Source organism: Condylura cristata, unplaced genomic scaffold, assembly GCF_000260355.1.
Source record: "Condylura cristata isolate star-nosed mole 26May11 unplaced genomic scaffold, ConCri1.0 scaffold00011, whole genome shotgun sequence".
In the NCBI taxonomy this organism is placed as follows: domain Eukaryota; kingdom Metazoa; phylum Chordata; class Mammalia; order Eulipotyphla; family Talpidae; genus Condylura; species Condylura cristata.
Genome location: NW_004567112.1, coordinates 9,270,921 through 9,285,612, shown reverse-complemented (window position 1 = coordinate 9,285,612; position 14,692 = coordinate 9,270,921). Strand labels below are relative to the sequence as shown.

General features: G+C 35.2%; 1 protein-coding gene across 1 annotated transcript in view; it reads right to left on the bottom strand.

Moving 5' to 3' along the window:
- The window catches only part of CCDC186 (coiled-coil domain containing 186), a 34,590-nt gene that overhangs the window by 16,840 nt on the left and 3,058 nt on the right, over positions 1-14,692 (bottom strand). Inside the window, exons 2-5 of the mRNA XM_004680421.2 lie at positions 7,217-7,906; positions 6,068-6,194; positions 2,511-2,639; positions 613-825 (exon numbers count right to left, since the gene is read on the bottom strand). Coding sequence (XP_004680478.1) covers positions 613-825; positions 2,511-2,639; positions 6,068-6,194; positions 7,217-7,878 — 1,131 coding nt within the window. The 5' untranslated portion in view covers positions 7,879-7,906. The remainder of the gene's footprint in view (positions 1-612; positions 826-2,510; positions 2,640-6,067; positions 6,195-7,216; positions 7,907-14,692) is intronic.

Here is a 14,692-nt window from a genome sequence, read left to right as displayed (position 1 = left end):
ACAGGCATTACAACAAAGTGCAAGTTAAATTGGTTCTACCAGAATTCCTGAGAACAAGGACATTTCCTGAACTAAAGAGTTAATGAAATAAACTAACATTCACCACCAAGAAACAATAACCCACTGGAAATGAGACCATGCCATTCTGTTAGTTAACAGCAAGCATTCTGAACTCCTAGTAATTAAACCTCCTTGTAAGCACCTAAGAATACTTTTCTACAAGAAAAATATAAAGTCCATTCAATGCTAAGTGCTACATTAAGATTCTGGTCAAAAAATATGTATCTGACACTACTATGTACATATTTTACCAAAATAAAATCTTCCTTTGATGCACAAACTCATTACTTCAAAAATAAACTTTAAATTCTTAAAAAGGTTTATCATCAGGAAGTTATCTAAAGAACAATTTACATGTCAATGCCTAATACTTTCCCAGCAAATTTTTTTGCAGACAGGTAAAAAGACACTGCAATCACCCAAGCATACATATTCTTGTAGGTAAAATAATAAAAATTTTATGTTCAAGAGTAGTTTAGCATGTTACATTGTGATAGAATTAAAGAAAAGCAAAGATTACAATTTTGGTTAGATACATCACACAGGTACTACCTTTGTTTCATACAGCTGGTGTAATCGTGCTTTCTCTTGAGAAAGCTGCTTCATTTTGTTGGTGTTTTTCTCAGATTCCTTATTTGCATCTCTGAGTTTTCTCTCAAGTGTCTCTTTTTCCTTTCGAAGGTCTAAGGATTCCTTCTCACCTCTTACATACTTCATTACCATTGTCTCTTTTTCCTGACGTGCCTCTTCACATTTTTTGTTGGCCTTTGAAAAAAATATTATCTAGCTGAATAAAATACTTTTCAAATCAAAATAAGAATAAATTAAATTTTTTCCTATAATTTTACCAATGTCTTTTTCAATGTTTTGCAAAATATTCCAAGGAAATGTGTCAGGAAATTTTAAAATGAAAGAAAAAACTCAAAATTTTAACAATACAATAAAGTTAACACCACTAATATTTGCTTTAACTGTTTTTCCTATTCCTTTTACTTTGGCTGGTACAGTTGCTATTTTCTGCTTACTACTCTGAATCCACATTTCTCACTGTCCTATCTCACTCTGTGCTCAGGGATGTCTGTTGTGGGTTCTCAACAAGTGTCTTTATCCCTGTTCTTCCAGCTGGTCCTCTGGAGGCACAGGACAGGAGATCAAGAGGCAGAGAGTGAGATTGACAGTTATCACAGGTTGGTAAAAGGTCACTGCTTCTGTCACCTACCCCCTCTTCACAAGTGACCTCGCGGGCTGTCCTACTTGCTTCTTTTCTTCATTCTTTTAGTCCAACAAGTGATAATGGATCATCCACAATCCAGATTCTGCATTTGCCCTTGTTCTGGTTCCTTAATCCTTGCTCACAACTTTGTAGAGTTCTTTTATTAAAGTCTCTTCAAATCATCAGTTTCTGGTTTCAGCCAGTAACCTGAATGTATGGCTGACAATTTTAAAAATCTATAATCTTAGTCACCTAATCTGAGAAATGGAGAAACTTCAAGTTGGAAAATTTAACTGAGGAAAAGTACGCATGTGTGCTTGAACGCATGCACCTCATGCTGGGACTCTAGGTCTAAAATTTATCAGGTTGCATGACTCTTTTATTTTAAAATATAGTAAGATCAAAAGAGTAATTTCTTTTTTTGCAGCTCACTAGGTTAGATGACTCTCTAATCACCTATGTCTGTGTCCACTAAAACCAGTAACTTCTTAAGGTTTTACTCTCTATAATTCCTTTCAATTATTTCTCTGTCTGAAAACTTGTAAGGATGGGTTTGAAATAGGTAACATTTCAAATGTTAAGGATCTGTGTACTATAAGTAATTGCAAAAATAAAGGTTCAGTATCATATTCCTAACGTTCTTCCAGAAAGTCACTTAAGGTAGAAAGGGCAGTATCCATCTCAGTGAGTGGTTACCCTTTCAGACTCGACTCGAAGTGAGGACCAACTGTAAGTCAGACACTGTGCCAGGTTTCATGGATGCAGAAGTGAACAGGACTGAGACTCGCCCCATAAACAAGGAGCTAAGTAATACAAAAGTAATGCTTAAAATGACCTCAGCTGAAACTTGAAAAGTTACCCAAAAAGCAGCACAAGATTTCAATCAAGTATGGGGGGAAAGTATATGCATATGTGATTTATATATGCATATAAGACATAAAACCGAAATATCAAAACTAGCTATGGAACAAGGAACAGAATGGATGTAAAAGAATAGGGTACAAGAAAGAAGAAGTATGCTTGTTATTCTAGGTATCCCCTAGTTTATTAATTTCATGATGTGACTAGAGTATATTTATATATGGCTACATCATTTCTTTAAAGAACAATTAATTTTTGCATAAATGAAATTACATATTCCTGATATATAACCAATGTTCAAAATAGTCTGATAGGGTTAGTTTATTTTACTAAATAAGTTACCACAGTATAAAGTTAATAACAACTTGAAAAATACCTGTTCCAACCGATGGGCCATCTCTTTATGTAATTGTTGAATTGCATTTTTTGCTGCATTGTCTTGAGCTACTAGTTTATCTTTGGAAGCTTTAACTTCTTTATTAAGTTCATCTATTCTTGATTCTAACTGTAAAGAAAATTACTTCTATATTACTAGTATATTTGTAACAAACACATCACTGATAACCTCCAATAAATATAAACCATGAAATGAACACAAAAGATGTAGTAAATACACTTCAACCCAGAAACCCAAAGTAATTCTAGCAATGTTTCTAAATCTCATTTAAATTAAGTTAGGATAATTCTGAAGCAGATTCTGATAAAATATATATTATAAGCTCTAGAGCAATAACCAAGGAAATAAAATACAATGAAAATATTATGAAATAAATTCAATATTACATATTTACTTAATGCAAAAGAAAGCTGTAGAGGATGAATGGAGAACAAGATAGACATGAAACACAGAAAAAACTGGCAGACATAAATCCAAATGTCAATAACATTAAAATGAAAGTAAATACTCATCAAAATGTAGAGACAGAGGAACAAAAATCTATGCACTTGTAACAATTGAAAATGAAATTAAGTAAATAATTCTACATGTAATGACACTGAAAAGAATACATTATCTAAGGAACAAATTAACAAAAGAAGTACAAAAGTTACATTCTGAGCTATAAAAGACTTGAAAAAAATTAAAAATTAAAATAAATGGAAAGACGGTCCATGTCTGTGCACTGGAAGACTATTTTAAAAGTAGTATTACTGCCCAAATGAATCTACAGATTTAATGTGATCTCTATCAGTAACTCAGCTAGTCTCACTGCATAAACTGGTAAGCTGGTAAGTAAAACTTAAAACAGAAATGCAAGTCAAGCAACCCTGAAAAGAACAAAGTCTGAGAACTCTTAGTTCCCGATTCCAAAACTTAACCATAGAACAACAGTAATCCACACAGTGTGGTACTGGCTTAATAACAGACATAAAGAGCAATAAAACAGGACTGAGAGTCCAAATATAAGCCCCTATACCAACAAATCCCTATGTCCTTCAACAAAGATGGCAGGATGTTTCAATGGAAGAAAAACAGTCTTTTCAATAATAAGTTTTGGACAACTGACTAGTCACACACAAAAGAAAAAGAATAAAGTTGGCCCTTTAAATTATACCATGTAAAAATTTTAATTCAAAATGAATCAAAGTCTAAATATGAAAGTCAAATTATAAAACTCTTAGGAGTAGAATATAGGAGTAAATTTTCATTATCTTATATTTGGTAAATGAATGTTGCATATGACAGCAACAAAAGAAAAAAATAAAATGGATACCATCACAATTTAGAAGTCTGTAATTTGAAGTACATTATTACTAAGAAAAGAAAAACAAAACCCAGAGAACAGGGGAAAATATTTGCAAGTCATATGTCTGATAAAGATTTATTATCCAGGATATAAAGAGCCATTACAGCTCAACAATATATAGTAAAGAAAAAAAAAAGAGGCCTTAAAGAGTTGTTTCTCTGTAAATATCTATTTAAAATATATATTAAAGACATGTAAAAAGACTTATCTAAAAGACTAACAAGACTGTGAAAAGATGTTCTAATTCATTGGTTGATTATTCATACCAAAAAAAAAAGGTGAAAGAAATGTTAAAATCAATATAATATATACAAAACATCTCAAAATGTAATCAACATGAAATATTGAGAGGTTTTACTTTTTGTACTAAGTCCTCAAAATTAAGCATATATTTTAGGAGTTTTTTGTTTGTTTTGGTCAACAAATAGTATTATTATTATATACTGGTATTATATACATTATATACTACATTCATAAGATAGAGTAAATTAAAAATTTTCCACAAGATTACGAAGTTTTAAATATTTGTGAATTTCTTAAGCCTTCAACATTGCATTTTCAGTCACTTACTCATTTGGAATAGCCACCTTTCTAGCGCTCAATAGCTATATGTGACTAGTGGCTGGCATACTGAATGGTACAGATCCAGAGATAAAGTAAAATCCTCCTATACTGGTCAGTAAAAGATAAATCAATTTCCTTTTAAAAAAAGGCAAAATGGGGCCCTCCCTAGTGGCGCAGCGGGTTAAAGCACAGCACTGAGAAGCTAAAGCCACTTCCGCATGAGTTCGATTCCCGCCTGCCCCGGAGGTGATCACATGGCGCAGCAGACCTCTCCTGACCCGCCGGCTGCTCCCCTCAGCAGTGTACTTCGCTGATCTGCCTGTTCTGCCCACTCTGTCTCTGGTGAAGCCTCTCGCTGCCCCTGAGTCTCTGGGGCCTGTACCCCACTTCTGTATGCACAAATAAATCTTTAAAAAAAAAAAAAAAGGGCAAAATGACTAACATAAGAAAGGAACACTTCTGGTTTCTCCCGTTTATTCAGTTTAAAATTTCTGGTCATCAGCAGCTACCTGCTACAAAATTCAACCCATCATTAAGGTTCTATTACAATTTTAAAAAGTCTAAGTTTGGACTCTCCCTGGTGGCGCAATAAGTTAGGGTGCAGCACTGCAAGCTAGCTGCAGCTGCCTCAGTGCGAGTTCCATCCTCAGCCCCGGAGGTGACCACATGACACAGCAGACCACTCCTGACCTGCCCACTGCTCCCGTCAGCAGTGGACTTCATCAGTCAGCCTGTTCTGCTCCCCACTCTGTCTCTGGTGAAGCCTCTCACCGCCCCTCACCTCTGGCCTGTACCCCAGTTCTTTATGTCTAAATAAATAAATAAATCTTTTAAAAAAAAGTCTAAGTTTGGTTTATCAGTGATGGTCCTAGAGTACATAAAAATTAGATACATAAAATTTACAGGTAGTTACCTTCCACTATGTAGTGGTGCACCAAGTATAAGCAAGTGAAATTTATTTTAGTTTTGCAATTATGTTTTTACCAATTTTTTTTTCACTATATAGCTTTTTAAAAGATGAGACCAAAAGAAAAGATTTTTAAGACTAGAAAAGATTTGCAGAAGAAAAAGTAGCTCAGCTTTGCTACAAGTCCAAATAGTCATTATTTGTTCACTGGGGGAAAAGACAAAGACAGGACAAGATGGAAATGGAGGAGAGAAGGGGAAGGTACAGGAGGAAAAATAAAGAAAAGGAGAGAGCGGACAGGCAGGGTGAAGAGAGAAGGAAGGAGAAGCCAACTGTTGGTTTTCCCGGGTAGTTCACAAATACACTGAAAATGCAATTGTATTAAACTGTAACTTAAAAATACTTTGATGCCAGAGATAAATTTTATTTAAGGTGTATACTGCTTTGTCCCTAATTGAAAAAACAGTATTTGATTGCCAAATCAATTCGTTTTCCAATTTCTTTTTATATAGTGACCAACATCATTTAAAAATAGAAATTCATATAAAATAAAAAAAGGTTATAAATCCCACTGCAAAGAGAATGCTCTCCATACATAGCAATCCTGTGTTTAAAATATTTAATTGAAAGAACTTCAATTTCTATATAAATTTTCAAACATGCATTTTATTCTATAAATTGAATTAGTTTTTAAAGATTTTTGTTTTCTCTTTTTACCTGTTTAATTGTGTTCATGTGCTGCTTTTCTGTTTCTGTTCTTTTTTTTAGTTCTTCTCTTAAATTGTCTTTTTCTGAACATATATCTAAGATGAGTTCCTGATGCTTCTTATTTTCTTTAATTAACCTAAATGTAAAAAGGGAAGTATAAGTAAAACATAGTTAAAAATGAGTAAGTGGAATATAACCTGTTTGCAGGTTAGGCTGCAGATGCTTCTGGTTACTACATGAACACTGCTCAACAATCCTGTTGCAATGCCACATGCAGATACTTCACAAAACATTCTCTAGCCAATCAAGCTGTGAACTTTTCCTAGTTCAAATCAAGTAATACATAACCAGATGAATAAAGATGGCCTTTGGTATCTCAATCACACATTTCATTCCTTCAGCACTGAACTCATGCAGACCAGTGGTTTTCAACCAGGGGCAATTTTGCTTTCCAGGAAATAGTCTAGAGACATTTTTGGTGGCCACCACAAGTGCAGGAATTAAGACTGGCTTCTTCTGGGTGGAGGTCAGAGATGCTGTTAAAAACTCTACTCAGAGAAGGGCAACCCAACCAACAATAATAATCTGCCTTCAACTGGCAACAGTGCTGATGCTGAGAAGTCTTGCATTAGCAATTTATTTATTTAGCTTTACTATTTTCATGATATTCTTATAGTAGCTGATGTAAAATAACAAAAATGTAAGCAGAAATTTCCCTGAGCCTAACCTTTATAATTTTCTGCGAAGTACTAAGAATTTTAAGATACTTAAGAAGGCTAACAGTTAATATTTTAGGACTATTAATCACAACAGCTATTACTTAACACTGATTGCACAACTATAATTTACTTAATATAGCTTTTATTTAGTTTTAACTGCATTATATAAAAATTTCTGTGAAAAATATGAGTTGTCATAAAAAATTCCAAATCTTTAATGAACTTACACTATTTAATGAAATATTCCTTTAGACTTACATACTGAAAAACTCGACACACTTGATATTTGCTCAATTATTCAGTAAATATATACTTGTTGATCAATTACTCTGTTCATGGCTCTACTGCGGAATACATAGTGGACAAGATGATACCGGCTCTTTAAAGAATGATATCTAAGCCCTGTGGGAAAAATAATCTGAAAGAATTAAAAACTTACTTCTTTATAGTGTGCTCCTGCTGCAAATACTTATCTTGCACACATTTCTCAAACATAACTAATGCATGTTCCCCCTTATTCATTCCATTTGGTACTTGGTGTTCTTTTACGCACTCCGCAGAGAGGAGCTCAGATTCTATTTCTTCCAACAAATCTTCCGATGCTGAGGCATTCTTTATTTTTGAAATAAGTTTCTTGGTGCAGTCTGTATCATAGGGGCTGTCTAAGTAAGTCTTTTGATTAGCTGCTTCTGAAAATGTAGATGATCTTAAATCCGCCAATATTTGTGTTACTGTCTGCTCAGTTTCATCTGCTTTGGAAGCCAGCTTTGAAGAATCTTCACCAGGAAAATTAGTTATTTGTTCAGAATCTTCTGGGCAGATGTCTGTTTTAGGAAAAGAAGCCTCACCTCCACCACGATCTGGAATATAATTTTCCTGTGCTTCACTTTGATTATCTTGTTCTGTAGGCTGACATAAAGCTTTATCAAAGTTTAATGACAACAGTTCGGACTCATTTCCTAAGCTGCTACTTTCATCACTAGAAAACAAGTTGCAAGATTCTTCCTTTAATTCAGGTATTTTCTTAGCATCTTTATCTGAGGAAACGGATGCTACGTGCTCTGTTTCTGACATGGTGACAGGCACTAATTCATTCTGCATTTCTTCAAATCTGATCTTCGTTTTACATCTATAAAAGTCAAAACATTAAAATTTAGCAAAAAACAAATACATTAACAACCACAACCCCATATGATGCAGAATAAATAAAGTTACAATTTTACCATTAACCATTCTTATAAAAAAGCCATTCCTGGGAGGAAAAAAAAAAGATGACAAGTTCAAGTGTGTGACAACCAACAGGGTCTCCTCTTTCCACCTTGAATTCAGCCATTAAGAAAGCTCTCATTAATTTCAGCTGTGCTCTGGCATCTCCAATCAGGCCCATCTGAAGTTGGGTAAGGAATAATTCTAGTTAACTTGAAGATTATTGCTAAGGAATTATTTAGAATTCCTTCAGCTCCAGAAGGCAGCTCCAGAAGGGCAAAAAGACTATCTCAAGGCCCTGTAATAAAATATCAGGGAAATAAGACAGCAATGAAAACACGGGGAGAGAAGTTACAAACCAAGAGTGTAAAGGAATGCACATTAATACTGACAAAAATTCTTTGAGAAGTAACACTAACTAGTAACAAAACACAACTAACTACCTATATAGATCAGACAGACACCTAGAGCTGACCTAAAAGAAGAGGAAGGAAGCCCAGGGAGGAATTGTTTTTCATTCAGACAGGCATCCAGGAAGTATCATGGTGATTTCCAAACATTCTTATCAAGAATAAATAATGTTCAGTGCAACTCAAATGGAGCCCATGTGCATTGCCTAGGTCATAACAGTAACATTTATAAAAACTAAATCAACATTAGAATATATTTTATGCTATTTATCGGGGGGGGGGTTTAACCCTAGTAATTTTCTGAAAATTCAGAGAACTTCAAAAATTATCCTGAGACAGAAAAATACAATGCTCTTGATAAAAAAGAAAAACTGTCACCTTCTCTTATAACATATCACTAAGCATGTTTGTGGGTAAATGAAGCTGGCTAAAAAAAAGTAAGAGTTACAGTTTTGATAGAAACTACAGGAAAAAAATAATTTGGAATGAAGGTGTACTTATGGTAAACAAAACATTACATTTTTGAATAACGGAAAGATACATCTGTGATGGAGGTGGTTGTCCAAGGATAGTTAAAAAAAAGAATAGAGCCCTTAAAATGACATGTGGAAGTGAATTTTATTAAGAAAGCAATAAATCATGATCTTATTATCAATACACAGTTTCTAGCACTAGTAGATCCTCAAGTATTTACTGAATTAAAGCACAGAAGCACTAGGATAAAACTAGTATTTAAGGAACATTATTAAAATGCAGAAAATGGGAAGAATAAACTTTACAAGGTAAAAGATCAGATTGTTAAATACCATGTCTTTAGAGTGCTCTTTGGGAAATCAACTAAAATAGATATTGGCCTTAATACTTTACTTCCTGTGTAACATATACTAACAGAAACTACCATCATCAACTATTTATATGGTGTAACTAAGATAAAGCCCACATGAGCATTAAGGTCTGACTTAAGACAATACAAATAAATGAAGTGAATAAAAGGCCTCATAAGTCCAGCATCCTGGACAAAATAATTCTCAAACAGAGACACCAGCCAGCCATATTACTCAAAGTTGCTCACTTGATATAAATTGTGAATATGTTGATGCAAGATTTGAAACCTCAATTTAGAAATTAATCTAAAACTATGAAAGAGAGTGATTTTAAACATCATTATAAGTCAGTGCTACATCAACAGAACTCAGAGCTGGCCAAAATGTAATGCATAGCAGATAAGGAATCTATTTGAAAGAGACTGAGATTAAAGGCTCTGGGACTCTCCAGGACAGGGCAACTGAGAAGAAAGTTTATCTTTGCAGATTATAGCTTTATCATGGGTGCCACACTTTGTCAAGAGAAAAACACTAAGTAAATACTGGTTTCTCTCTCATCCATCTTTCATATCCCCCAGAGTTTAGACCTCCTCTTCCCTCCCAGAATTCTTCCCTCCCAGAATTCATCCATTTTGATAACTTGGAACAACCACAGTCTGATGTCCACATTCATTCATTCATTACTGTGCTCAAGTTACAGGGGATGAATTGGCTATTTCTTCAGCTACACTCTACATATCTGTATTAAAATCTCCACCTGAATAATAAGCATTTCCCTTGGATGTCCCAGCATAACCTCAAATTCAAAATGGCTACCCCTGAAGTTACAATTAGTTCCCAGAATTACTGTCCCAGGTCATCTTTTCTATGACTGTCACTTGTATCAAGCATGACTCCTTCCTTTACTTTGCCCTCATAGCCTTACCAATTTATGTCTCCTGCAATTATACCCTCCTTTCTACTGACATTATCCCCTGTCTGCAACCCAACCAGCCCAGATCATTTTATACCTGGAACCTTGAATTGCAGGTTTGTCAATCTCACACCATTCCTCCCATTTGCTCTTTCTGCAACTCCAAATGAAGGAAGAGGTGAATGGAAGGGTGGGTGGCTGGAAACAGACCCGACCCAGAGGAGGGGCTTAAGTGTGTAATACATTGTCTCTGCCAAGGGAAATGGAAACTGCCTTTAAAGATGTGAGTGTACCGCACTAAGTTAAATATTCTGTAAGCCCAGGTCACCAGGTGAAGGTCACCTCCTACATAAGCTTCTTGACCATAAATAAAATCTAAATAGGAATCAGGTATATAAAAACATTTTCCTGAATGTATGTTTTTACAAAGATCTCCTGGCTGAAGATAAGGACCAGAAAATGTCAGCACCAGAAACAGACATTCCTAAAGACCCTCTCCCATACTGAACAATACACGTCATTTTACCAAATCAGTCTCTTCAAGAGATTCTTTGGTAATGCTAGTTTCACTGTTGCCTTTTCTCAGCTCAAGTATATAAAGAATTGTCCTTTGGATGCTCCATCTTGGCCGTACCTTTTATTCAGCTCAGATACTCCCTAAGAGATTGAACTAATTGAGTTTAGTTACAAAACAGTTCTCAATGACAAACAGGACCAGGGAGCTACATAGTGCCCTTAAATATTCCACACAAACCATGACTAAAGCAACCAGATAGACGAGAGTGAGGTTAGAACTATTTCTTCCCTCTTTAGAAGTTCAGATAATGGCAACTCTGCAGCCATTGCTGGTCTTTCCCCAACTCCAAAAGGACTAGCTAGACAAAAAAGAAGTGGAAACACATACTTTAGAGCCAGATCACACCTCTTATTCATCTGAACATCGGGGAACAGGTCCAAACTCTCTTCTGTAGTTAACACTTGTGTAGCTTTGTTTTTGTTTTCAAAATGATTGAAACTTGTCTTAATTTCTGGAATAAGTTTTCACTACCAATTAAAAGTGGCAGAAAAGTTTATAGTATCAAACCAAAACATTACTAAGGGAGTGTACTTCAGAAGGAAGTGGAGGGGAAAGAGGGATTTTACACAGTATGACTGAAGCTTCACTTAAAAGAAAAATAAATCCATTTTATATTAATATCTTAGAATTGTGATTCTTCAATAAACCAGATGTACTATTTTTCCAATCTTATAACACATTCCAAAACTCCCAGTACTTCCTTCTCTTTACCAATTTTGACCAGTATACTTTAAGATTCCTCCAATTTGCACATTAATATTTCTTGGCTTTGTTGTCACCTAGAATTTCCTTCCCATCTATCTAGAAACTACTTATATTTAAAGGATCAATTCTAAATTGATATTCAGAATCAGATATTTAGACTTAGCATATTTCTGCAAATTTTCTGTAACAGCAAATATACAAATAATCTCCTATATAACTAAAAACATACTTATATTCATCAAACACACAGACACTGACTTCCGTGTGACATTTCTGAATATGCAATCTTCAGCCTTTTAAATGATCTCTACATTTACAAGGCAGGAAAAAAAAACATTTTAACCTGAGCCAAACTTTAAAAATCTCAGGCAACAGCAGAGTAGATGCTCAAGATGTAACAGCCTAGGAGTAGATTAAATGAAGTGAATGTAAAATTCGACATTTGTTTATAAAACTGTTTTAGTAAGAAGTGTTTGCCAAAATCAAACTCACACATAATTACAATCAAAGATTACAGTACTGGTTGTTCCTCTGAGGTTTGAAACAACTGGCTAATTAACTTTTTAGCAACTCTTAATCATTAGAGGGAAATACTATCTTTAATGCATAGCACAGTCACAAAATTTCTCTTAATTCAAGCACCTTCTTTTTCCAGTGTTGTTTCTGTTTCTGACACAGTACTACAGGACCAATTCACACTTCAAAAGTTGTCTCAGTGGAGTGAGAACTGGTTTCGCTCTTACTGGAGCTCATCAGCTGTAGGCAACTAAGTCAAGAAACATTTATTTGCCTTAAACTATTATCCACCTTGGACTTCATTAATGAAAGAACCCACAATTCTCCAAAATTATTTCTTTACAAGAGCCATATAAATAAAAACAATGCACTATTCCTTGTTTCCAACAATTAAAAGTATAAGCAAAAACTTAAGTTTATTTAATAAGCTCCAAATACAAATCAATCCAACCAGCATATATTTGGTAAGAAGCTACCAATAAGAAGCTACCAAGTAAATCTCATACAACAGTACCAAGTCAGAAATACATTTCCAAACTAGGTATTAATTCACTCATCAAATACCTATTATGAACGTGTGTTGTTCTCAGGCGCTGAAAAACATGCTGGGAACTTGGCAGTGCCACAGACCTCCCTTACAGAGATTACATTCAGGGTAACAGACCAGTATGTAGAACCCCACGTTAAAGCATTTACTATTCGTGTTTAATCTGAAGATCTTGTCAGTATTCCTTCAGAAACTATAAGTTTTTGTGAGTGTTTTAAATCCAGCAGAAAAATCTTGTCAGTTCAACATAAATATTAATTACAATTTTTAAATTACAAATTATACCTTTAATTCTTAAAGAACACCAAATATATTTCTCAAATAATGCACATTAAGATAGGCAGGTTGTGGTTGTGAGAACATTCCTCCTGTCCTTCAGTGTAATGGTTTACACTGTCCTTTTGAAACAATAAGTACATCAAACAGGTTTTTACATATTCCCCAAATACACTTTGAAAGCAGCATAAACAAAAGCCTAACTTATCTTTCTAACCAGTTCTAAAGGCAATTAATGTCAGAAGCAATTAAGTCAAAATAGCAGCCATAGTCTAACATAACCTGATCCCAACCCACAAGTACCTGATTTTTTGGTAAATATTAACTTCAGAATACAAGTATGTTCAGAATACAAGAATCGTTTTTAAAATATAGAATAAAACAGAAGAGAAAAAAAACCCTTTCATCATTGGATGAAAGTCTCTTGATAGTAAAGTTTCACATTTAAGTAAATTTATGCAAATCAAATTCTACCTAAAAAAAAGTTGCCTCATTGGTGGCACAGGAGTTAAAATCTCAGCTCCATCAAGCTATCCACAGCCACTGCATGAGTTCAATCCCAGCAAGGCAGCTGACGCACATGGAGCAACAGACCTCTCCCGTGTTGCCCGCTGCTCCCTTCAACAGTGTATTTCAGTAAACCCACCTGTTCTGATCCCTACTCTTGTCTCTGGTGAATCCTCCTGGTATCTCTGGCCTATATCCCATATTTGTATGCATAGATAAAATAAAAATAAATCCTTAAAAAAGTAAATACTGGGCCCCCCCGGTGGCGCAGGGAGTTAAAGTGCTGCACTGAGAAGCTTAAACCACCTCCGTATGAGTTCGATCCCCGCCTGCCCCGGAGGAGATCCACATGGCTTGGCAGACTTCTCCTGACCCGCCCGCTGCTCCCCTCAGCAGTGTACTTTCATCGATCTGCCTGTTCTGCTCCCCACTCTATCCCTGGTGAATCCTTTCACCCTCCGCATCTCTGGCCTGTACCCCAGTTCTGTATGAATAAATAAATCTTTAAAAAAAAAAGTAAATACTGAGATATTACAAAGAACTTCAGATGACTTCTAGCAAAAGGAAGATGTGTTTTTTAAGGTAGTCATAATAATTTTTTGATAAAATTTTACTTTAACACATTGTGCTTTCATATCACTAGAGTTTATGAAACTTTCAGTCCACCAGTTAGAGGTGGACTATGAGATTAAGGTCAAGTATTCCTGTGGGGAGTTGTTTAACTCTGGGCCTAAGACCCAAGCCAGAGTGAGTTTTATGGTAGGTGCAGTTATTATCAAACACCAAGATATTAAGACTCAGAGCCAGTAAGATATAGCAGGACCCCTCCTGAGGCTCCCCCACACCCCCTTTCCCTACTCCTCAACAGTGTCAGATAACAAGATTTAGCTCATCAGGTTTCCAGGAAAAAAAGGTTAAATAGCTACATCATATATCACACTATTACGTTAAATGTCAAATGATGAGCTTGCTAACTCAGAGACTTAAAATTTTGATAATCACTAATAACTTTTTAAAGATTTAAAGCACAAAGTTATAAAGATTGAATAACTATTTTAACTATTTTGAAGTTACTTGTATTTATCTCACTACTTAGTGAGTCTAAAAATATGAAAAGTATTTTCAACTTTTTTTTCCGTATCATAAACTAAAAGAAGAGGAATAGCTTCCTTTTCAAAATGGAAGGTTAGTTAACAACAAAATGTTACGTGGATTTTTCTTTTTATTAAAGTTAGGACTTCTGGCCCTCCCTGGTGGCTCAATAAGGCTAAAGCGCAGCACTGTAAGCTAGCCACAGCCTCTTCAGGGTGAGTTCCAGCCCTGCCCCCTGAGGTGATCCTCATGGCTCAGCAAACCTCTCCTGTCTTTCCAGGGGCTCCACTCAGCAGTGTATTTCATCACTCTGCCTGTTCTGCTCCCCACTGTCTGGTGAAT